General features: G+C 44.1%; 1 protein-coding gene across 3 annotated transcripts in view; it reads left to right on the forward strand.

The window, feature by feature from the left end:
• The window catches only part of SH3PXD2A (SH3 and PX domains 2A), a 241,894-nt gene that overhangs the window by 166,173 nt on the left and 51,641 nt on the right, over nt 1-24,080 (forward strand). For 2 of the 3 annotated variants that reach the window (XM_085064900.1, XM_085064901.1), the window contains one exon: nt 14,904-15,035. In XM_085064900.1, coding sequence (XP_084921026.1) covers nt 14,904-15,035 — 132 coding nt within the window. Of the gene's footprint in view, nt 1-6,257; nt 6,306-14,903; nt 15,036-24,080 lie in introns of all 3 variants that reach the window. The other variant, XM_085064899.1, reaches the window with a different exon arrangement.

Below are 24,080 nucleotides of genomic sequence, written 5' to 3' on the forward strand. Positions count from 1 at the left end.
TTAGAAAGGATAAAGGACTGGATGAGGCTGTGAAAATGCAGCTGTGAGCGTGTCACTGTGCAGTTTGTCAAGCACACGATCCTGTGGCCCCACTCCTCTGTTCCAACTCAGGAAAGGGCTCCTTGGTTGTGGATTTCTCCCCTGCAGGAGTGAGTTATCCAGATGATGAATTTCTGAGGCACGCTCGAGTCACGTGAAAGCCAGATGTGAACATTTTCCAAGCAGTGTGTGTGGGTCTAGCTTACGCCAGGCTACGTGGCAAGTGGACGTGGTCTGAGGTTGGTCTGCAGCGTGGTGCCGGGGAGGCAAGGATCCCCAGCAACTCCCAGTGGGATCATTTCTGCCAGGGAAGGAGGAAGGTGCTGGCTAGGCTTGTCACTTTAGCTCAGCACTTCTGCCCCCACCCCCTGCACTGACAAACCCTCCCCAGGCTGTTCGTGACGGAGCTGAACTTGGTGAATAGGACTAAAATTAAAGGCCTTATTTAATGCCTGCTGCCAATCCTCTTACTCAGACACTTTAGCTGGATTTGCATGTTTGATAATCTACTAGTCAAATATTTTTTCAAGATACAGCCCTCTTGAACAGATGGCATGGGGAGTGGAGGTGATGTTCAGCTTCAAGTGTATAGAAGAGGAGCCATCTCTGCAGGGATGAGAAGTTTACTTTAAAATGCAGTCTCCTAGGGGGGAAAAATTAATATATGTGTATTCCTTCAAGGACTCTCTTAAAACACTTGCTTTAAACATGATGCATCAGCATCCCACAGACATAAGAGCAAGGAAAGCTTATTTAAACTGGCCTGGTGTGGGACAGGGGGTGATGACTGTTTGCCCAGCAGTTACAGTAATAAATGAATCTGTTACTGTGGTACCTAAGAAGTGTAATGTCTGACCAGGCCCACCCTGAGCCAGGCACAAATGTTGTTTTTGTTTAGGTCTCTCCCTCTTCCTGGAGGGAGAGACATCAATGGTGCAGTTCAACAGAGTGCCCTGAGTGGGACCGTGCGAGATAGATCAAAACACTTGAAACCTTTCTGTGCCATCCTCCCATTTCTCTGACTGTCTGTTGTTCTCTGCCTAATTGAATGAGTTAATTGTGTGAGCCAAGAATGCATGGCAATGGTTCCAGTTCAGATGAAGGCTCATCTGCATTTTTCCTCTTTCCAGCCATGTTATAAAACTACACATAGACTCTGTATCATAGTAATTCTCCAGTAGAAGTTCTTCCATTTCTGGGGGACCTTAGCAACACCAAGTATTTCTCTCTGCATCCACTACTCTAGTACTGTTGTATCTTACTGCCTTACTGTTTAACCAATGTGTCAAGCCCCAGCTGAAGGGGAAAGGACTAGAGGAGAGAAGCCTGGAAGCAGGCAGGAAGGATGGTCAATGGGTCTGGGAGATGGAGGTTTTGGAGAGGCTCAAAAGGGTATGGAGGAATGCTGAGCATGGTGCACTGTCTGCAGGTGGAAGCAGAAACAAGCCCCACAGTTTTGGGATTCCTCACTGAGCTTTCTGCTCTTGACTAGCCAGCCTCACCTTGTTAGGAGGAGGAGGAGGTTGTTCCTCAGCTTGTCTGAAGAGTGCAGAAAGGAAGCAGGGAGGTAAAAAAGTGGAGGCAAAATCTCAGCAAGAAGCATTGGACTGAGTAGACTGAGCCTGGCTCTTGGATTCTTTACCTGCTTGGGGCAGTAAGGTGTCCCACCTGAGCCCCCAGGACAGCAACATAGTGCTTTGTTTATACCAACTCCTTGGCAGGCTTGTCTTCCAAAACGTAAACTGAAATACAGGCTTAACTTCTGCTTTCTGTTCTGCCATATGTGATGAACATTGCAGCCAACAAGGCTCTAGGCCAATTCTAAGAAGTGGACACGTCTAAGGAACAGTGTGGTCAGCCCACATCGTGCTGACTTGTCAGATACTACTGTTGGGATGAGAACACGCCCATTCTTCAGAAGGAACATTTATTTCCCCCAGCTCCAGTCTGAGAAATCACTGATTGTATTGCTTATTTTCTTTTCACCCCTCCAATTAAGACAAGAAGGGTGTAAGAATAGAAAATGAGTCTGCAAAACACTCAGCTGCACTTGTAGAACAGATGACTGTTGGGAACAGACCAGATGTCAGGATCTTTTCATTATGGCCCCTTATTCTCACAATCCTTTTTTCAGTAATTTAAATTGCATCTTAACTGCTGGGAGATTTTAGTATTCCCAGTTGATGTTAAAGGTAGGGCTTCATGAGAACAAAATAGTTTTACTAGCTAAATGGCCTTAGGACTGTTGTCTCCTGTGGAAGGCAACTTCCAAAGGACAGGCCATACATGTATAATTAAACTCTTTGCCCTCCAAAGGAAGGTAGCCACATCCAGGTCCCTTGTAGGGACCGGTCTTTGGCCCATGCTAACTTCTCAGCTATACACAGAAATCCTTTGGGGCCAAGGGTTACATAGCCAGAACTACAACCACACTGAGACTCATGACCAGTGTCACCCAATTCCTCAGAGGTACCGCAGGACTGTTGTTGAGAAATATGTAGCTTAACATGTTAGATGGCTATACAGACATTAGTTTTAAAAAAAGCTTGTTATAAAGGTCCCTGACAGCCCCCAGCAACATGACACCTGTGATTCTGTAGGAGAGTGTCCCTCCTGGTGCTGGCAGCAGTGTTAAATAATGAATGTTGGGCTCAACACTGAACTGAACATTTCAGTGTTACTTACACTGGAAAAAGGAACCTGCATCAGTAGCTGCTGCTAAAATGCCCATGGAGGAGGAGTTTCTCTGTACCTGCTGGAGCACAGGCCCACCTGGATGTGCAGGACTGATGTGTACTATGAATGTGACACTGGATTTTGGGAACATTGAGCTCATACATTCGATTCTAGACTGACTCCAGCTATTGTAGGTTTTTGTGGAATCTTGCTCTGCTCTAGCTGTACACAAGACAAATAGTCTGCTGCTAAAATGAGATGAGTGGAGCTGTATCACAAGCATAAAGCATTAGTCCCCAGCAGTCTGGCGCCTGTTCTCTTGCCAGTGGTGGGAGGAGCAGCAAGCAAACCAGTCTCACTGGCAGCAGAAAAGCTTCTGCTGAAATCTAGAATAATATGTTTCATTTTCACTACAGCAACCAGCTTAATTTTGTCTTCAAAGCTTTTTGCTCCTTCGACTCCTTCCTTTTCTTTCACACCTGAGGTGCCCCCTTGACACATCTTGGGGTTGCCCAACTCCATGGTGGCAGCTTGGAAGCGATCGAATGGCGTTCAGCAGCCACTTCAGTGACACGCCTGCTGTGCTGCTATTTCTGTGCAGTGTGGCTCCAAAGGAAAGCCTCCTCTGTGCTCTTCACAACTGCCTCAGTCTCGTGGCTTAGCTGTAATTTATGGATCCATGTTCCTTTTGAGCTTTTAAAAATAATTCCAGTAGGAGGAGTTTGTTCTGGCTCCAGCTGAAGTCGGCAGGAAGGGCTGTGGGGACTGATGTTAAGAGCAGAATTGGGATGCCATTGCTCTAGGAGTGGCCTGCTTTGAGAAGGCAACTTTAATTTTCCTTCCAAATACTGAGATTCCCCCCCTGCACTTCCAAGTCATCTGAGACCAGCCAGCGTTTAGCCGTGTGGCAGTGGGGGAGAGGAGTGGCAGGAAGCGAAGGTTTGTTCGTTTACCGTTACCAATCCCATTGGAAACCAGCTCCAAGCCCCATGCAGAATTCCAGTAAAACCCTGTCCTAAAGGGGAAACGTGGGGCTGTTCAAAGCTTGTGTTTTGTTGGCTCAGGCACAGCATGTTTCTGAGGCCTCTGACCTCCTCCCCGTACGCTGGCTCCCGCCGCGGCTCTTCGTTTGAGCTCTCTGTGAAGTGGAATCTATCACTAATGTCTGATATTTTTATTATTTGTAGGGGGGACTCTTAAAAGCTGGTAGCAATTAGAGCTTAAACGTCTCGGAATAAAAAAAAAAATCCCCAAGAAAGAAGTTTAATGCTAAGCAGATGTGCAGGAGCAGCTGAAATATGCCGGCTGTCTTCTGCTTCAGAAGCAACCTCATCCACTTCTAGCTGCTGTCAGGCTGGGGCAGCTGAGAAGTGCTGCTCCTTTTATGCTGCTTCCTGGGCTGGGAAGCCCACATTGGTGACCTGTGGGATTGTTTACCAGTTAATAATTATATTGCCCTTCTGTTCTGGCTTAAATCAATAGTTTTGACAAGGAGAAAAAAAATACGTCATTTAAAAATAATTTTTTTTTTTAATTGATAATGGCTAACAGAATTGGGTTTTTTCTATGGTGAGATCTTACATAGGTGTCTGTAGATATGGCTACTGTGGATCTAGGTTTAAATTCTATCTTCTTGGGCAGACAGATCCAGGGTAGCCCTAAACTTGTGTTAAGTGCAACTTCTTCCCTCTAACTTCGGGTGTTTCGGTCTTTTGCTGCAGCTTGGGTTGGGAGAAACTTTGAAATCTTCCTAGTTGCTCCTGCAATACATCATCTGCTTGATTTATCATTGTCGTATTCAGGTTCTTCTGTCTGGAAAAAGATCTGACAGCTGACTGAAATTCATAATTGTGTTCTGAAGGCAGTGGAAGTCTATTCAAAAGCTAATAGACAAGTTGCTGACAACAACTCCTTCACACCCTTCCTTGTGCGTGCCCCAAGTCTGTAACAGAAACATGCTGTATATTCCCTCCATGAGCTACAGCACAAGTTACTCTGCCAGATTATTTCCTGTTGCACTCTACCAATGTAGAGCCCTTTTCATTTTTTCTTAAATGGTAGTCCAAAGTAAATTATTGTTATTTACCACTGTGTATTTTGTAGTGTGTTGTGACAGTGCAGCGCATGAGTTTGGGAGTCAGATGGTAGAAACACTTCAGATTTTACTCCGAGTTGCCACTGTTGAGAGTTTACTGTAAAGTAAGCAGAACACTGAATCTGTTTGAATTACAGTTTTGTTCTACACAATGCAAATTGTGTCCCTAATTTAAAGAAACTATTTTAAAACCTTGCCATTCCCTTAGTGCTGAGAAAATAGCAATGTGTTTCTTGGACCTCTGGTTTCCACTGGGAAAGTTTGAAAGCGGTTTTAAAGGTTTGTATCACATTAGCAATTTCTCAGTTACATATGTACTATGAATCTATTACATTACTATCTATTAATCTTTGAATTGGCTTGGAGGTACTCTGCAGTTCAAAAAGACAACAACAAATAGACAAGGCCACCAGTATAGCCTGCTTTTCTCTCCAGGTGATTGATGGGTACATTCTCTGTTGTTAAACTGCTGGGTCCAGAACAGGATTCCCCATTGCAAATAAGTTTTTCAAATTGCATTTTTGGAGTTGTCAGAATTTAGGACATTCTCAGATTGTCATATAAACAATATAACAGTATCTTTCTAGATGTATCTTTTCTGAGGCAATGAGAGAGTAATAGCTGCGCTTCTGCTCCCTCATCCCACAGAAGGGGAATGTTTGTGATTTAGAAATGGGGAAAAACCTGCTAATTTTCAAACCGTGTTTCTAGTGCATTCAAGAAAAAAAGTAACGTTTGAAGATCATTCCCAAATTCCCAAGCCAAGTATTTCCACCTCATTTCATGGAGGAGGAGGAGGAGGGAAATCCTTTAACGTTGTTGGTAACAACTGTTATCAACTTTCTCCGTAACCTGATCTGTCTTGTTCATTGGTTAAAAAATTAAATTTCTAGTAATACTCTGAATGTACCTTTTTTGGAGCTTTGTACTCTTTTCTATGGAGCATTATTTGTCTATTGTTATTTTTCTTAATGCAATTCCAGGGTAACAAAAAGCTTGTAGAAACTTATGTGTTTGCTAAGCTCAATCTGTGAGTTGCCTATGTGTCTTTTGGGTTTCATTAACAGCTGCAAAGCTAAATAGTTTTGCAGGTCTGAGGTTTAATAAGTCAAACTGTCTCTTGGTGTGTATTTTGTGAGCTATTGGGAATAACCTCAGGGCATATCTTATTCTGAGAGCTCAAAATTGGATCACCTACAGATCAGTTTTGTAGGTTCTGCAAATCCACTAAAATGTAAAAATTAACTGGGTGGTTTTTACAACCTGACCTTCCTCTGAGTCCCCATCATGCCAACACTACTCTTAAGAAAAACTTAATGTCTCTTTCAAAGCTGTCTTTACTAACTCTCAAACTTTCTGATATGACTGGTTTTGACTGTTTGTGACTGTTTTCTTGTGTCTCTAATTACTTTCTCTTTTCATGGCTGCCCTATGATTGGATTTCAAGTTTGGATGTCCAGTTTGTCTGAGACTCCAAAAAAGAGTGTCGCTCCAGGTAAATTCTTGAGTCTTGGTGTTCTGCATGCTGTGAAAAACAGAATTCTCTGGTTCAAGCTGTGTGTGGTTTTTGGAGTTGTCTTGAGTGTGAGGCTCTGATAGTGGATACCCAGGATCTGTTGTCTGCTTGTATACTGGTTTCTCATGATGCATGATTTCTTGTAAGGAAGGGCTTTGCTTCTCTGACTACCTCACCTTGATGTTGCTGCTAGCAGGGGTTACTAGTTTGCAGTGTTTTATCTTCTTTGCCCAACTCAAAGTCACAATCCAAGGCACCTTCCCCTCTTGTGGTGAGTTGAGCGTGGCCACAGCTAAGTACCTGCACACCTGTGCTCTCACTATTCTATGTGGGAGAAAATTTATGGGTCAGGATAAGGCAGAGGAACATGACTGTGTGCTCCCTCTCCTTCTGAAATGCTCTTTTGCTTTTTCCCAGTAAACAGAAAGGGTGCTACATGGAAAATATGAAACTCTGATAAAGATGCAAAATTTTCAAGGGAGCAGCAGTCTCCTTGTTGCAGCAAGTCAGGAAGGAGGAGGAAGCAGGGGAACAACTTCTAGGGGAGGTGTCAGGGACGCCTGACAGTAGCCCCATGCAAGACATAGGTCTCAGAGCAAGGAAATATGGAAACGCTCCTGCTGATTTCCATACCAGATTTGGTAAATATTCAGGTTTATGCCCTGTTAAAAGTATGTGAATAAAATCCCACCATCTTCGGTCGATGAGTGCTTGCTTGTCTGAAGTTTTTAGTGAGCAAGACTGCTGTGATTCCAGAAACGCTAACCTTGACAGAAGTTAAATATGTCCTTGGGGGGTTCTGCCTCATCTTTGCAGAATAGGTCTAATTTGAGGGTGGTAACTGGATATAAAAGTGCAGAAATATCTGAAGTATTCAGTCACAGGAGCCTGCTGCCTCATAGGTCATGAGGGGGTTGAGACAGAAAAACAGAATGAGACTGAGGAGGAGAGAAACATGTTCAGGAGGAGACAGAAGAGGTGGTGTCCCTTAGGAAAAATGACAAGAACCCCTCAAATTACCTGGCTGGGGGGTGAGGTTGGGTTTCTTTGACTCAATAGATCTGTTGTGACTGTTTCATGTTGCCATATAAAATGGCTGACTGATTGACAAGGTTTTTCTGCATACTACTTTAAGCTAAATGCATGTTGCTAGTTTGGCTAAAAAAGAAAATCTGTGCATGATGAGAGTGCATATATAAGTGATTGTTTGCATTGCATGGTGCTTGAGAAGGTGGATGTTGATACATAATGCTGCTCAAAAGTCTTATATACATTTGGCAAGTTCTTAGTTCCCCATGCTATTCCACTTCACGTGACCTTTTAGTTGCTTCTCATCCAAATAAATCCCCAGTTTCCAAAATAGCTGTTCTTCAGTCCAGATCTGCCATAGGCTGTATCCTGATGTGTGAAGCTGGTAGAGTAGACTTGAATATGGATGTGATCATTACCTATGTAGTACATTTATGTGTCCTCGATAGGCTGTGGCTTGGAGATGAGAACAGAAGCCAGTTTCATGCTGCCCAAGTTCTAGCTGAGGTTATGGACCTGCTCCATGAAGTAGAGATTCCAACCAAGACCTGGAAATGGTTTAATTTTGTACTCTGGAAAAAGATGGGTGCCACAAAGCCACATCCTGAGAGGTGCTGTGGTGGGGCACTAGTTTGGTCACCCTGATTGCTTTTAAAATTGTTGGCTGATCTGCTTTGTGCCATGTGGAAGGACGGGAATGTGTTGAACCTCTGAGCAGGGAAATGCCAGAGTATATTGGTGACTTCAGCCTGGTGGAAGACCCAGTTTGGCAGCTGTGAGAAAATCTCCAAGCAGTTTAACAGATTTGTGTGCAAAATACTTCAGCATTCTTAACTGTTGCTACCTGTAACCTAGTTGGTTGGAATTGCTGTTCAGAGAGCCAACTTTCCAAGGAGGAGTGGAAAGAGGACTCAACTTTTTACTTACACCCTCCTGCCTCTAATTTTTCTTGGCTCTGTTTAAAAACCTAGCAGATCAAAACTAAAAAATAAAAATCCCAAGACTAATAGGCTCCACTTGGCAAAGGTCAGCACTGAATTTTTCTGTTGGTCAGGATTTCGTTGGAAATGTTGCTGAGGGCTGTAAAGAGGGAAGAGCTGAGCTGAAGCAGCCACTTGAGAGAGCGCCTGCCATTTACCATTGCCAGGCTCGCTGCCGAGGCGTTCCCGGCGCAGGCTGTGTTTTGCTGCTGGTTTTAACTTCGTGTCACACTCCAGTGCTGGAAGCCACAGTCTGCCTTAAAGCTGCCACTTGTCCCAGACTATTGAAGGCTTACCCAGATCTTGGTTCTTGGAAGTGCTAGAAAATACTACGTGTGTCTTATGCTGGGGAATGAATCCAGGCACACAGTTAATTTTCTACTGCTCTGATTGCTGATCATATTCCCTTCTTGGTGGCCATGCATGCTGTTGGCGTGGGCCCCCTACAGCTGCTTGTAGCAGCAACCCAGGAGGCTAGGTGGGACTTAATGTAGCTCATGGAGTTACCATCTAGAACAGATTTTGGCACATTTAGCCAAAGAAATAGCAAGAAGGGCTAGAGCTTTGGCTGCTATTGCCCCATGTACTGAAAGGCTTGCAGGGCACGTGAGCACTGTGGAGTTGACAATAGATGGATATTCACTTAGGGAGAAACTTCTTGTGCATCAGTTGTGGCTGCTAACCTGGGGTGAGAGGGTTTATATGCTGACCTGGCCAATGGTGGGTGTATGATGCTCAATCTTCTTTTATTCTTGGGCATTCTTTGGGATTTGGACAAGGTTTTAGGCCAAACTTCTCTGGCTTTGGATCTTCATTACTTAGGTGGTCAGATCTGAACCATTCTCTTTCTGCTTTCCACTCATCTCCATCTAATAGCAGGGTGTCACCTGCTCCTGAAACTCTCTTCTGAAAATGCAATAGAGTGCCTTTGTGCTTTGTAAAATAGGTACCTGGCCAGGCTCAGGGAAGAACTACAGAAATCATAGTGTATTAACCCATTTGATAGACTTACCCAAATGTTTATTTTCTTCTATAATTGGCAATAATCCAGACCTTGAGACTGGATTTGTACTGAATTTCTGTAGTAACTGTGGGAGGTGGTGAGCTTTTGTCTCTGTCCCTAAAGCTTTGTGGCTCAGGGCTGCTACACCAAGAGCCTCTGAGCTGTGAAGTTAAACACTGTTAGGATTGGGAGGATTGCTGTCTGGTGGAAGGGATGAAGATGAATCCCCTTCACTCTCAGCTTGTGGCAATAGTAGTCTTACCCTCAGGAATAATTGATGTATAAATACAGTCTGAATTATGTTAAGTGGCAGCAGGGCTGAATCCTGACAGGCTGGAGTGCAGGAGTATCCAGGAGATGAGTCAAAGCCCTGATTGTCTAGGGCACATTAAGAATAAAAAGCAGAAGGAGAAAAATCCAAAATATCAAGACAAAACAAAAACTCCCTCACTGAATAGAAGTGAGATCTAGACTGAGAAGCAGTTTTGATCTGAATCCATGTGGTCCCCATAGAGATTAGTAGCAGGCTTCATCAGTCTCATCCTGCTGCTTACTCTAGGAACTGCTTATTTTAGGAACTGCTTTTCCAACACTGGTGCGCTATGATGAGCTCTTGTGTATTCTCACATGCATTATGTGGCAAAGTCTGTTTTATCTTGTGTGCAATACACACTTAACCCAATTTTTAGGCGGATCTAAGCTCTCTATCTTAACACAGTTCAGGATAAGTCATGGGTGGAAGGCTCAAAGAAAACATTAAATTTTAATATGCTACTTTATCATAATCATGTGGACCTTCTGGTAAGAAAGGTAAAGTTTTTAGGGGAAGGAATTCCATGTGTTTAGAGCTGAGTCTGTGATTGTTGTAAGCAGTTAGACTGATCTGGGCATTTGAAGTAGGCTTGCTGCTATTCTGGGCTTTTTTTTTTTCCTTTCGTCCTTCCCCAAAAGGAGTTTTCCAGAGATACATAAAAGTTTACCCTTCAAGAACTGGCTTTAACAAGAAACCGCAGCTCTAGATCCAAGCTACCACAGTTACTCCTCCCTACACGTGGAAAAGTGCAGAGCTCTGACATTATCTTATGGAATGCTGGGACACTCGGGGCCATGTCTGCCAGACACCCCTGTGTGCAGACCCTGCCCGTGTCCCCCGCAGTTGTGCCCGTGTCGGAAGGGCTGGACTACCTGCCAGTTGGTTGTTGGGCTGTGACTCACCCTTATGGCGTTCACTGGCCGTTTCTGTGGTTTTGGCTGCTTCTGCTGACCAACCCAGTACTAATTCATTTAGTCTCAATCTGTAAACACTTGATTGATAATCATGAAAGAGCAATATAAAAGCCTGTGTGCTGTATGGATTAAAAGAGCAGACATGTTTATAGCCTGATAACAAGAGAGTAATCTGGCAAAGATCAGAAGTCTCACATTCCCATATCCAGATGATTTTATTTTTGGAGTCCAGTTGGTGGTTTTCGTTTTTGGCTATTGCAAAACCATCATAGGTCTTAGCTGTTGCAACACAGGAGGAGGAGGATGATGATGTTGTTGGAACGGGTACTCTGGGCTCTTATTTAGGAGGCTTTCACAGTAGTTGCTGGTCTCCGAGTACAGCAGGAGGAATGATGCTCCCTCCTCGCTGCCTGGTGAGGGGGACAGGGTGCAACTGTGTCACTTAATAGTGCCAGCTGTGAGGGGCATGGACAAGCTCCAATGACATTTCTGCTCAGCCCCAGGAAGAGAATTGCTGAGGTGAGGAGCGGGAGGATTGTAAAGTGGAGCCCTATGGAGAGGAGGAGGGCTATCCTCAAGACTTTAACCAGGAAACGGACTCGAGGCAAAAAGAAGTGGAGAGGCAAGCAAACTCTTATTTCAGCCAGCAATCTGTGCTCTGCTCCGGGGAGGGCTTGCAAGTTGGAGCTTAACCAAAACACTAATTCTGCTTTTTTGGAGGGAGAGGAGGGGGGGAACCTATACCTGGCATATCAATCTTATCCTTTCCTCTGCTCTCCATTTCTCCTGCCTGGGCTGAAGATGCTTTTTGAAAAGTAGAGCTATTGTGTCAGGGTGGCATTGCAGCTGCATGTAAGCTTGCTGGGGAACTTGTGCCACGCTGCATCCTTCTTCTCACACTGAGCAGGCTGTTACTCTTCAATGCATGCTGTGTCCTGTGTTACCAATTAGACCTGAACTAATTGGCAGGGATGCGGAAGCGCCCATGGCAGCGGGTGTAACTGGTGCTGGGCTCCCTGTGGTGTTGCCTGTCTTGTTCTTTTGAATCCCCTTTGGGGAGTGACACAGTATACCAGCAATGTTGTGGGCATCCTGAGTGTCACTGAGGAGTAATTCATCTAAAGATGCTTGTGGGGGATGGAAGGCTGAGGAGGATTAAAGTCCCTTCCCCTGCTGACTGTGCCTGAAGGGAATGTAGTAACAACCCAAACCAGAAAATGGTTAAGGCTTTTGGTTACTGAAAGGAGCTGTTTCTCTCTTTTCCTTCTCTTCTTATTCCTTTATTTCGTCTGTTACTGAAATCTTCCCCACTGTGCACTACCTCATCTTGGGTGACCATCACTCCAGGAGCCACAGGGACCCCACGCCTCGAAAGGGGGATATCCTCTAGGCATGATCTGCTGTAGCTGGAAATGAACAAGTTTGTTTGACCTTGGTTACTTCCTAAACCAAGGAATTTATCACCCTATTTTTTGTCTTAATAGGAACCCTGTAGCACTTATACAAGCGTCTGTTAAAACAATCTCTTAATTGTATGTGTTCCTCCAGCCGCTGTAGTGACAAAGCAATCCTCCTGCAGTGACTACCTTATCCAAAGCAGGGCAGAGTAACCCAGAGAAGCCCTGCTGTGATATGATTTCAGATATGAGAATGCAGATAATAGCCTATCTTGCCGAGCTGTTCTAAGTGCATTTTTTTTTTTTGAGTCAGAATTGTGGAGGTGGATTTGAAGTGCTGATTCTCCATGTTTCCTGGCAAGGGCATTCCCCTGGCACATGGTCCCTGGCTTGGCCTCAGTGGCTGCTGGTGGGGTGTTTGCCAGCCTGTGTTCTAGCCTGGTCCTCTCCTTGTTCCCAGCAGGGATACATGCATCACATGAACACTGCTCCTGCCACCAAGCCAATGCAATGTTTTGGATTTTTTTTCCTTACTCCAGTCCCATGAAAACTGCTTAGCAGATTGGAGTAAAGAAGGCATTTGGGTTGCTGGTTTAGCAGTTAGCTTCCTGCATGTCCCCTGCTCCCCTTGCCACTGTTTGGTCCCTCTTGCCTTTCTACACACTGAATTCTCTGCTGATGCACATGCATAGACTTAAGTCCATGACAGCTTTTGTTTTTGGTTAAATTTGTATTTGTCTTAAAACTAAAACAGAGTAGGGGTTGTAGGTGTTACTTGCCGAAGTAGGTTAAAGGAAGATTGTAATGCTGCTGGATTCTAGACTGGAGAAAAGACTGTGTGGGAAACAGTGTGAAACAGGGGAAGGCATCTCCTTGTACTCCAGGTAGCCCAGCTAGCACTGGTTTAAACGAGAGTGCATGAGTCAAGTTGATTGATCATGAAGAGAAACATGATACTTATTTGGAATGGACAGCTGTGGTGAAAATTTCTATTATAAATTTTCATGTCGTCAGTTCATGGTCTTCTCCTATTCCTGCTACTGGCTGTGGTTCAAATATCTATAGAAAAGCTAAATCTCTTAAACACAAGCTTCTAGAGGAGATGACTCCTCTTTAATGAAAATTAACTTGTGTAACTTGAGGAGAGGCAGAGGCATGCTTAGGGAGCAAGGAAGTCTTCTAATTTTCTGGGTTTCTTAAATCTGGTCCAAGGGGAGGCATTGTGATAGTGTTTCCTTTCAGGAAACAGTTGAACTAATTGCTTTTTTTTCTAGGATTTTCATTTCACAGGATGCTATTTTAATGGCTGATGTATTCTTTACCTCTTTCTTGGCAGGGATGCTAATTACTTGTCTGTAGAATCACTTTGCATGTCCAGCCCAAACACATATGAACATGCTGAGTTGGGAAATACAGCACCCAGCATCCTGTGCTTGGCTGTCAGTCCCTGGACTTTTCTGGTGGACAGTTTCAGACCATGCTGCTTCCTTCCTGTCTCTTGTAGCCAATTTGTCATCAGAAATTTCAGGAGACCTGGAGTTTGCTTCTGGCTCTGTCCCTGTTGCATAAAATGGGGCATTCAGCAAGTTGTATATCTGCTTCTGACTTCCCTTTCCAACCACGTCCTAATCCCGCACAACAGGAGCTGCCTCTTAATATGTAAAATGTATAATAATGCTGATGTCCCAAACTGCTGTAATTGAGAAAACCTGTAAAATAATTTTGCATTAGGTCATGTCGGCTCTTACAAAGTAAAGACCTAAACCTAGAGGTTTCCATGACTTCTGAAGGCAGTTTCTATGCGGAGCACAGTCGGTCTGTGCCTGGGTTTGGGAGTGCAGAGGCCCCATCTGCGCTGTGTTGCATTGCAGAGCTGAGATGCAGCAGCCCAAGGGCTCCTCCACATCTGGCACTGTGCTGTGCCTGCCTCGTGGCTCCACCTCGAAATGCATGATTTCGGTTTGGGGGGTGAAAAAGTCAGATTTTTTTTTTTTTTTTTTTTAAATTAAAAAAAAAAAGGAAAGAAACACCAGTAGTGTGGGGGAAGGGAGTAGAGCGGGTCCTTTGCACCTTTCGTGGCCCCTGTTCGCGTGAGCGCCTGCTCTCATTCATAAATGGCTCTGACAGCCGAAAGCCCTTGGTCCGAAGAGAAACCAAACAACTGGGGGTTGGCTGCGAGGGCTCCAGAGAGGCGATGGAGAGGGGCAGCCGAGCCCGTCCCGCCGGGCTGCTCTGCCGGGGAACGCGGAACTGCGGAGCCGGCGGGGGGCAGGCGGGGGGTGGCCGTGTTTGAGCAGGGATCTGGCGCTGTAACTTTTTTTCTTCTTCTGTTTCAAGTAAACACTCTTCCCCGCCCTCCCCTCGCTCCCTCCACCCCACCTCCCTCTCTTTCAGTCCCGCTCATGTGTTTCTATTTAAGGGCTGCAGTGCAGACGAATATGATTGGCATCTACAGCCCCCTCTTGACTTTCAGCTCAAGCCTTTAGAGTGGAGAAGGAGCTGAGCCGCCAAGGGGAGAGCTGTTTTTTCTTTGGGTTTACTGGGGGGATGGCTCAGCTGTGGATTTATACTGCTTCTGCCCAGGATTTTTTGCTCTGAATAGGAGCAAGGATTGTGGAAACCATGTTGGGAAGAGGTTTATTTTCAGAATCCATCATGAAACTGTGCAACTAATTCACTTTTTTGGCTCCTTTTTATATTTTTTTTCCTCCCCTTTTTTCTTCTTCTTCTCTCCAATGTCCCTCTGTGCTGCTGGGTTGTGGGCCAGAGGAGGCTGTTTCTATATGGCCAGCCATTTGGGGATATGCTGCGAGCCAAGGTTGTTTGCTGATTCGCTTGGCTCTGGTGACAAGTTGGCCTGTTGTGAATCGGATGGACGGAGGTCGCTCTCAAGGAGCCATGGCTGGAAGCTGGCTTACGGCTTGCTTTTTCCCTTCCCCAGGTGCTGATGCTAGCTCTGAACCCATGATCCTGGAGCAATATGTGGTGGTGTCCAACTATGAGAAGCAGGAAAACTCTGAGATCAGCCTCCAGGCTGGAGAGGTCGTGGATGTCATAGAGAAAAATGAAAGCGGTAAGTTAATTTGCTGCTTTTCCCTCTTCCAGTGGTCCGATTTTTGCATTTGTTCCTCTGCTTTCAGTTTCCTCATCACTACTTGTTAGCTGTACGTTTGCTCCATCTGGTACAGTTACTATGTCTGGCAGAGGATGTTGAAGTTTCTCAGTGTTGATTTGGGCTGGGGGCCAAATGTTGCCTTCTACTGTAAGAATGTTTCGTAGGTTTTGTGTGTTAATTAGCCAAGGTACTCTAATGGAAAATGAAGGTGAAGGAGAGAAGGATCTGCAGCTAATGAAGCTGATGTATAGTAGGCTGCTATAGTTGCCCTGCTGTGTCTTCAAGTTTCTGTCAGTATTTCCATTACTAACTCCCTTTGCAGAGGATTTATAGGATGAGTGTTTAAAAATTACTTGGGATGAAACTTGGCTTGACAGCTTAGCCCATGGCCCAGAACTCGGTAGGGAGGGGAGAGAATGTGCGTAGATAAATACGTGGCCATGCACAGTTTCAAAATTTCTTGCAGAAGTGTTAATTGGGGAATTTTAAGGCAAAGGGATGGAGGCTTTCATGTAAAATCAAGATGAAATCCCTTTCTTCTGCCATTCTTGGAATAACCAGCTTGCACTTGGAAAATGAGATTTTTGGCAAGTGTTTGTATAGATGTCTTTTGTGTACTTTAACTTTTGGATGCCTGGTAGCTTTGAGTTGGGCAGAACACATGCAGGAGACTGTGTACGTGTGAGTGGTTGGAGTGGCTTAGCAGCTGGTTTGAATAACTGCCTGTCTTCAGCAGCTCACCCTCCTCCTCTGCAGCACTACTTGTGTATTAATCCAGAGCTGTTGTCCAGGACTGGTTTTCAGCCCACTCGTGACTTGTGTGTCCTCATCCAGAAGAGCTGCTGACATTTGTATCTGTTCAAGCCAAGGCTCACACTGTGGTACCTTCACACTCAGGGCTCTCACCACTGGCAGGCTCTGGGGCATGCTGGGCACACCACAGCTTGGGGAAATTAGGGCACCCTGATCTGAGGTTCAAATTCAGCTTCCAGGGCTTTGAGATAGGTTATCCACAAAGATGACCATGCATTGTATTTTTTTCCCCTTCTTTTAATGGAGTTGTAATTTCTCTGCTGTACGAGAGCCTCATGCTTGTTTGGCTCAAAGTGATACAGTCTTTTTTTGCCTGGTGATTTTAGTGTGGTGTCCAAAAGGATTGTGTGTGGAAATGCACTGGCTAGTGTGAACAGAAATACCCATCTCCTGGGGTACTGACTGTATCATTTGCAAAACTAATAGAAACCAAACTGCTCATCTGCCCCACTTTAAAGCAATAGTTATGATTGAAGGGGGAAAAATGTCTTTACTTCTTGAATGTGTCTGGGCTAGTGGACAAGCATCCTCCCTTCCAAGCCTGCAGCTTTTCATTGTCAATAGTGGGTGTTACTGCCATCAGAGCAAGCCTGGTTATATTGTGGTGACTTATATTCATATTCATGATATCCTTGTCTTGGATAATGGCTCGTGGAGCCAAGGGAATTAATTGGGCTGTTAAATAATACAAGTGTCTGAATTCCAGTTGTAGTTCCTTTGTGTTTTCTTTTAGTGTGGCCTCCCTGCCTTGCACAGTTCAGACCACATTGTATTGAGCCACATGGTATGTGGCGATAGAAATGGAGAATGTCAGAGTTTGAATTAATTAGTGGGTCCAGAAATGTGACTCTTCCAAGGAAACATCCTTGAACTTGGATTATACTTCTTAAAACCATATTCTGATGCTTGGCTGCCAGATTCCCTAATGCCCATGTAAACAAGAAAGGAAATCTGAAGCCCAGAATTCTGTGCTGTGACCTTGCTCTTTATATTTATGTATGTACAAAATAAAGATATATCCATATCCTTAAAAAAAAAGCAAATAAGGTCATAAGTCACAGATTGGTGATGGAGAGAGCATCACTTGCTTGGATGCCTGTTTTAACTGTTATGGTAGGGAACTCATGGTTTAGTTTTTCCAAGAACAGAACTCCAAACATAGTCTCTTAATTCTCTCCTAGCTTAGGGATACCACAGGAATGACTTCAATACTATGTCTTCTTGTCTCTTCAGCTACAGCTGAACCTGTGGATGGCATGTAGGACAACTAGCAGAAGTTTCTCAAGTGTCGACTTTCAAAACTCATGAATTACAGTTTGAATTTGAGTATCTGCTTAGTGTAAGCAAGCCAACCTAGGAGATGTGGTTATGACCTCTAACAACATGGGGATATAAATTTTCCAGAAAATAAGATTATTGGACTATGCACATGTGTAATAATCCATTTGAATGTATGGTTATATTGGCTTGTAAGTGTTTGAAACTATACCTGTGATGTACAAATTAGACTCATTCTTCTAAATGCAGACAAAGGTGATGCAAGGTATTACAGTTGTCACCTGCAGCAGGGACAGCATCTTCAATCAAAGAAAGGAAGAGTGGCTGGACACCTTTGTTAGCTGACAGCTGAGAAGTCCTGTCAGACTGGGCAGTGTGCATTGGATGTGATGCTGGGCCATTATCTCAAACTTCTTGTGTGTAAAGACATGTATATGGCATATCATATGTCTGCTGTGGGTGTTTCTTTACCTGTACTTTGAGGAAAAGTAGCTATGTAGAGACACAGATGACTTAACCTTGCCTGAATAATAACCTTGCCTTAACCTCATTTTAAAACCTTGCCTGAATAGGGTTGCCTGCTGATGCCAAGGACACTTAAATGGTTCTTTTGTTTTCTGGAGTAGAAGAAACGTTAACTTGGCTTTGTTGTGGCTTTCATGGGGAAGAAACACCTTCTCTTCACTGGTCAAATTTCCTTATGTTTTTTACACAAAGAATCTTGAAACCAATTTCCAAATGATGGTGCATGTTTCATGTCCTGCTGGATGTTTTCTTCTGCACGCTTCTAGGGCCTGAGCTAGAGTTACCATCTTTTCTGATGTTTGCCTCCAAATTGTGTCCTCTCCTGAAAAGACATAAGCTGTGGTTCTTCAAAGGCCAGTGAATAAGGCAGAGGTAAAAGCAGGAAAAATATGTTGTTGATTTATTGAAGTCTTACCTGCTTTTCATCAAGCTACTTCAGCTTCATCTTAAGTGTGTCACACTTACTGTATACTATTATTCAGTGTTACTTTTCTCATATAAGAGATGGTATTTAAGGTGTCTCATAGGCAGATATGTGCAAGCCCATTTGGTAGGACTTTTTCTGATTTGGTTTTCTCTTTCACTGAAAGAGTTGGATAAGTTGTCTTCGTTATTGTGCTAGTGAAAGTTATTACTTGTACATCATTTGAAGATGGAACTTCTGTCCAGTATTATGACTTAAAAGCAAGGTCAGTGTAGCATATGTGGTGAATAATTTCCAAAACTCTTAATCTCAGTTGTGAAGCCTTTGGGTCACTATAACCTGGTTGTTGCTGCAATTACTGTGGAACCAAACCTTGCTAGACTGAAATGAAGCTGTTGTATTTCAGAACAAGTTATTTAGTTATTACCAGCTCTCAGGCTTCAACATTTCTTTTTTGCAACAAACAACTATCTTGGCTCAACAAAAACTGTCCTTCAGACCTTAAGGTCTGTTTATAAGAGCAGAATACCCAGAGTGTGCCTGTTGTATCTTAATGAGTATTTGACGCTTTCTTTTTTACTTGGCTAGGGAGGAAAATCTATGTAGCAATGGTCACAAATGCATCAGGAGAAAAAAGGAGGTTTAGTCTCTACAGATGTTGTCTGGGAACAAGTTGTAGTTACAGGGCTTGTGTTTCTTGCTAGAAGTGACTGTGATTTGTTTAAAGGCATGGTGTAATCAACCTGCTCTGTCCAACACTATCTAAACATTTCTGAGTTGTTTCAGAATAACTATGTGAATAGTTGACGTAAGTCCTGCCTGTCGACTACATAGGCTTCTTTTAAACCTTAACCAAAAAAAGCCTCATGGAGTGACTTAAAAATGTATTTCTGTTGCAGAGAAGAAATGTTGTGACTTTAAAGCAGGAATCTGACAGATTTCTTTTAGGTGGAAGAGGGAGGGACTGGGCCAGAGTAGCTCCCTCCCTGCCAAGTTTTGCATGGATGTGGCTTGAAATGGTCAAGCTATAAACTGTGTCGGCAGTGTTTGCAATGGAAAACCTGACAGGCAGTGAAGTATGAGCACACTCCTGAGCACCTCTGCCTCTGCTGCTCTGCTTGAAGGCAGGATGGGAGCTCTTCCCTTGCAGCCCCTGGGAGCTGTGCCTGTGGTGGAGGCGTCATGGGACAGCGTTTTCAGCTGGGCTGAGCAGGACTGTAGCTATTTCCTCTGCAATTACATAACTGCAGACCAATTTTCAATGTTACAGTGCATGCAATACATAAAACAAGGCTATTAAGGTTAGTGTAACTTTATCAGGACCCAAAGGAATCTCTGGGAAGGGAGGCTGCTCTTCTCTATCTGGGATGTGGAACTTGGCATTGAAGTATCCATAAGGAAGGTCTTTGCTCATCTGGGAGTCCTGTTTTGGAGGTCTTGGGACTTGCTGGTTGTACCAATAATGTCAGGAGATGAGCGTATGCCTGGCAGTGCCCTCTGCTACACCATTTGGTTTCACTTGTGCTGCTCACTGGCTGCAGTTGTGGCCTAGAGGGACAGAGGCAACAGCTCTCAATTCTGGGAGTTGTGCTTGCTTCCCTATTGAAGTTCCCTCTTAGACTGTGGGCTTTTTGAGTTTGGGTTCTGCCTCTTCCTGGGGAACACAGCACCCTTTATTTGAAGGTGTTGCTTTCCAGGGTTAAGTAAATGGGTTTATTTGGTGCCACATGGGGCCAAGATTACTTTCAGGGTTAACTACTGCATCTTGGCTAAAGGTGCACGCTTAAAAGTGTTCCACCCTTGTATCTTTATATCCCCTCTGCCACTCCTGTTTTTGCAAGTAGCCTTGATTTTTATTCCTGTTTCTTTAGTGTTGGTGAGGCTTTTGTTTTAAATTTTATAAAGATCACTGTTTCTATCTCACGTCGACTTTTTGCTGCTCTGCCTCTTTTTCTGGGTCCTTGTCTTCATGATCATCCCCCTTTATACAAAGAGGGGAGTGTGTCCACTGCTAGCAAATGTCTCTGAGCATTAGTATTATCTTGTAAAAGCAGACCAAAACCCAGTACACTTCTGTTTATTTTAACAGATGAGTGGCAGTCTAGCAGCTTTCTAGGTTTCAAATGTGGCTGTAGCTCCGTACTAAATTGCAAATGCAGTTTCCTAGCTTGTTTGTGAATTGTCAATAACTTTGTATGCATTGGTCAGATGTGCAACCAGATACAGTAATTGCCAACATTATGCTTTATTTCAGGTGCAATTGTGCTTAATGGGTTTCTTCAGAGTGCTTTTTTTTTTTCTTTACATAGCATTTCAAGAGTGTGTAGTTTGATATCTGATAAACAGGACTTGATTTCTGTTTGTACACCCAGCCCAGCTTTGCCCTGTTGTTTGTTCTGAGAAACTACTTCAGTTCTGTGTGTTTCTATTTCTTCCCAGTGTGGCTGTATATTTGAGTTTTAAGCCTTGTAAGAGACCAAGGTCATGATACAAAGAGTAAATACTCCCTTATACAGAAGCCCCTTCTCATGGTCAGTCCTTGAGCTGTGCCTGGAATTTGAAGAGGAGAAGCAAACACGTCTGTAGGTTGACCACCTTTCCTCTAGCACTGTTGGCTTTATCCCAGAGGACAGGTTTAGGTGAGTGGCCACCATTAAATACGTGGGACAGCTTGTCTAGCTGCTTCTGTATGTTCCAGTGTTTGTTACTCTGTAACAAGGAGACCCAAGTTTGAGGAAGGACCAGCCCAAGCCCCTTCTTCAAAAGGGAAGATGTGTAGCCTTCAGTGTCCATTCTGAAAGCAGTGCTGCCTGGCCATGTGTCCTGCCCTTCTGGCACCAGCCCAGCAGCAGAGTATACTTGATGCACTTATGAATCAGTTCCTGTCCTGCTGCAGTTTCTACCCAGTGTACATACTAATGCAGACAAACAGAGGCCATCTGAGGAGGCAGGGTGGGTGATTTGGAATTTCTGGCTAGGAGTTACTGGAAAGTTGTTTAATGTCATAAAAAACAGTGTTTGTAGAAGTTTTTTCTCCAAACAGGAACAATGCTGGCAAAACAGAGATGCTTTTCTCCTTCAAATGCTTGCAGCTTGGGGCTGGAGAAGGGCTTCTCTGGGCAGGCAGAGGTTCAGAGCTGTCTGTGTTGAGAGTAAGGATGCTCAGTGGCACTTGCTTGTCTCACTGCAGCAGTGTCTTTGTCTCCAGGCTTTTTGGAGGCAGTGATTAAGGGTGGTTATTCTCTTGCTTTGTTCTCCATCAGCATAAGCAAGGCATCCTGTTGGTGCATGTGGTTGCAAAGGGTGGGTTTTATTTTAAACTTTAGCTGTCTTGGAAATAACTGTCTCTGGAGGGAGCCTGGGTGCCTTGTTTTAAAGTAGTCAATGGAAATGGACTATTGATAGGAGGAACAGGGACATTTACACTAATCCAGGTTCTGTGCTGGCTCCAATGAAAGCCTGGGGCAAGCATAGAGCAGAGAGGTAAAACTGGATGTGATGATTTGCTCTAGCCAAGTTCTCCTGGAAATCAGCTCCTTTCTGGGAATACAGTGCCTGACCAACCCTGCAAACAGGCACTCCCTCTTCCAGCGGCCTGTTTGCAAAATGTTGAATGGATGGAGAGAATTTACACTCACACCAGAAACAGCCGGGTCAGCAGGAGATGAGGAGGAGCCCTCCCTCCTCTGCTCTTGCCCCTGGGAGCCCGAGGGTGGGGTGACACTGTCTAATGACTTTAGCAGATGTAGTAAGCTGGAAGCAGCCCTTGACAGCCTACCCTGACCTCTCTGGTGATTGTTTTGTAAGCTATTTTCTGAACCCATATTTTCTTGCCTTTTTCCTAATCTGCTTGAATTTTTAACTCTGTGCCTCTGCAAGTATAAGGAGGATGGTAGCTGCTTTCTTTTTCTAGCTATTTTAGTTTCAGTAGTCAAAATATACTGGTCTGGCTGAAGCCCTCGTTTGATTTTCCACAATTTGACTTGCATTTACCATGCCCAGAAAGGAATCATGCCATGACATTTCTGATGTGGTTACCTCTGAGCCTCAGCTCAAGGCTGCCCTGTACATAGGTTTGAATGATCAGGGTGTTGGGACTAAAGTTCCTAGACTGGCCTATTGCTTAAGCATCACCACACCAATATCTCAGCTGAGCTTGGGATGTTGCTGCATGAAACAAAATGCTTGAATTATGAATGTTTTGTAATATTTATGGTGCTATCTTGTGATGTCTAAATGGCTTCCTCTGCCCCACTTAGTAACTTACATGGCAATTGACGTTTGTTTCTGTTTAAGAGCTTGGAAGGCAATTCTCTATGTTGGAACCAAAGCAGGGTTATTACTCTATTTGTTTTGTAGCTGTCCTTTATGACTGTGGAAAATGAGGGTGTTCTCCACTGCCACCTCTGAAATGCCTATTGTTTCGTGACTGTGCAAAGGGATTAGTGTGGGCTTCTGCTTTTCTGCTGGTACTATTCGTTCCAACCCTGTGACAAGGGAAGAGTGTCCTTTAAATTGTGCTGTGACATCTCCATCTCTTCTGGGAAGCTCTTCTGCTTTTCAAAGACATCCTTTCTTGGTTTTCCTTTGCCCAGATTTGAATTGCAGCTGGTATTTGCTTTGCCTCTTTGATGACAAGCTCATTAAGAAGACTTGAAATATTGCTGTCTGCTCAAACTCTGCCCTTTGCAGTGCCTTGTTCTGCTGAAGCTTTCCTGGGACACCTTCAGGCTGTTCTGGACTCTGCTGCTAGGGATGTTTTGCCTGTTGGGATGGAGCTGTTGACTGTGGCTTGTGTTATTTGGGTCCCACTTGAGTTGGGAGCAGTTCAATGTCATACCAAAGTGAACTTCAGTGTACTTATAAAGCCTTGCAAAAGTTAACTAGTACTGGTGTTCCCTTGGGTTCATAATTGAAGTTTTCAGTGTAGTAAGAAATTAATTACAATTTTCCAAGCAGCACTTCCTCATTTCTTTCCCCTATAGATAGAAAAGAACGATTAGCAAGTAATAGGGACACAAAAGATGTCATGGAGTCATGTTCCTCTAAAGCATTCTTCTCTTTAATGCTGCCTATCAGTTCCCTTTTATGTAGTGTTCACTTTTAAGTAGTTGTAAAAAAACATCTGTCCAGATTAAGACATGATAAAACAAGTTCCAATTTTAAATTGTCCCTCTAGAACACATTTTTTCAAATGTTTTGGGCTATACTGTGTGGTTTATATTAATTTTTCTAGTCCTACTCTCATTGTTGTCTTAATCTTGGGCAACTGGTGTTCTGACAGGGCTAGTTCAATTATGTGGGTTTTTTCCATTTTGTGGAGACATCTGAAGTCCAACCACTTTGACTTTTACATTCATTTGCTGTTTCTTTAACTGATGTCATGCTTCTGTGGGACAGCTCTCCCACACCTCTGAATTTCTCAAAGCTTGGGAGAAGGGGGATTGCTGTGAATAGGAAGTCTCCAAATATATTAAATATTCATCTCTAAGAGTGGGGTTTTGCCATGCTGTCTTCTAAGCATCCCACTGAAGTAAACAGGTTCCCTTTTCAACTTCCCTCCATCTGGCTTGACGTAGAACAAAATGCTACCCATTTTATTGTAGTTAGATCTCCAATCTAGCTATATTAGAGAACATCTACATTTCTCTAATTTCTCAAGAAATGTGAATTGGAGCCCAGAGAGAGGAACTCCCTGGCCTCACAAGCGCCAACAGAGCAAGCCCACTTGCTGGGGCCATGCTTGCACACAGGCAGGACTGAAAGAGGTCCCACATGGTTGCCAGGTCAGCATGTGAGGAGGCTTTTCTTGTCTTCAAACCATAAGAAGTGTATTTCAAAGGGCAAGGGGAAAGATCAGTGTCAGCCCTTGCAAAGATATTTCCTCATCTGCATCTGTTTTGACTTCTCCACATCCATCATGCTGAGACCCCTCAGACCTCCTTTAGGAGCAGGAGAGGGAA

Source organism: Lichenostomus cassidix, chromosome 6 (assembly GCF_008360975.1).
Source record: "Lichenostomus cassidix isolate B80296 chromosome 6, HeHo_3.0, whole genome shotgun sequence".
NCBI classification, from domain to species: domain Eukaryota; kingdom Metazoa; phylum Chordata; class Aves; order Passeriformes; family Meliphagidae; genus Lichenostomus; species Lichenostomus cassidix.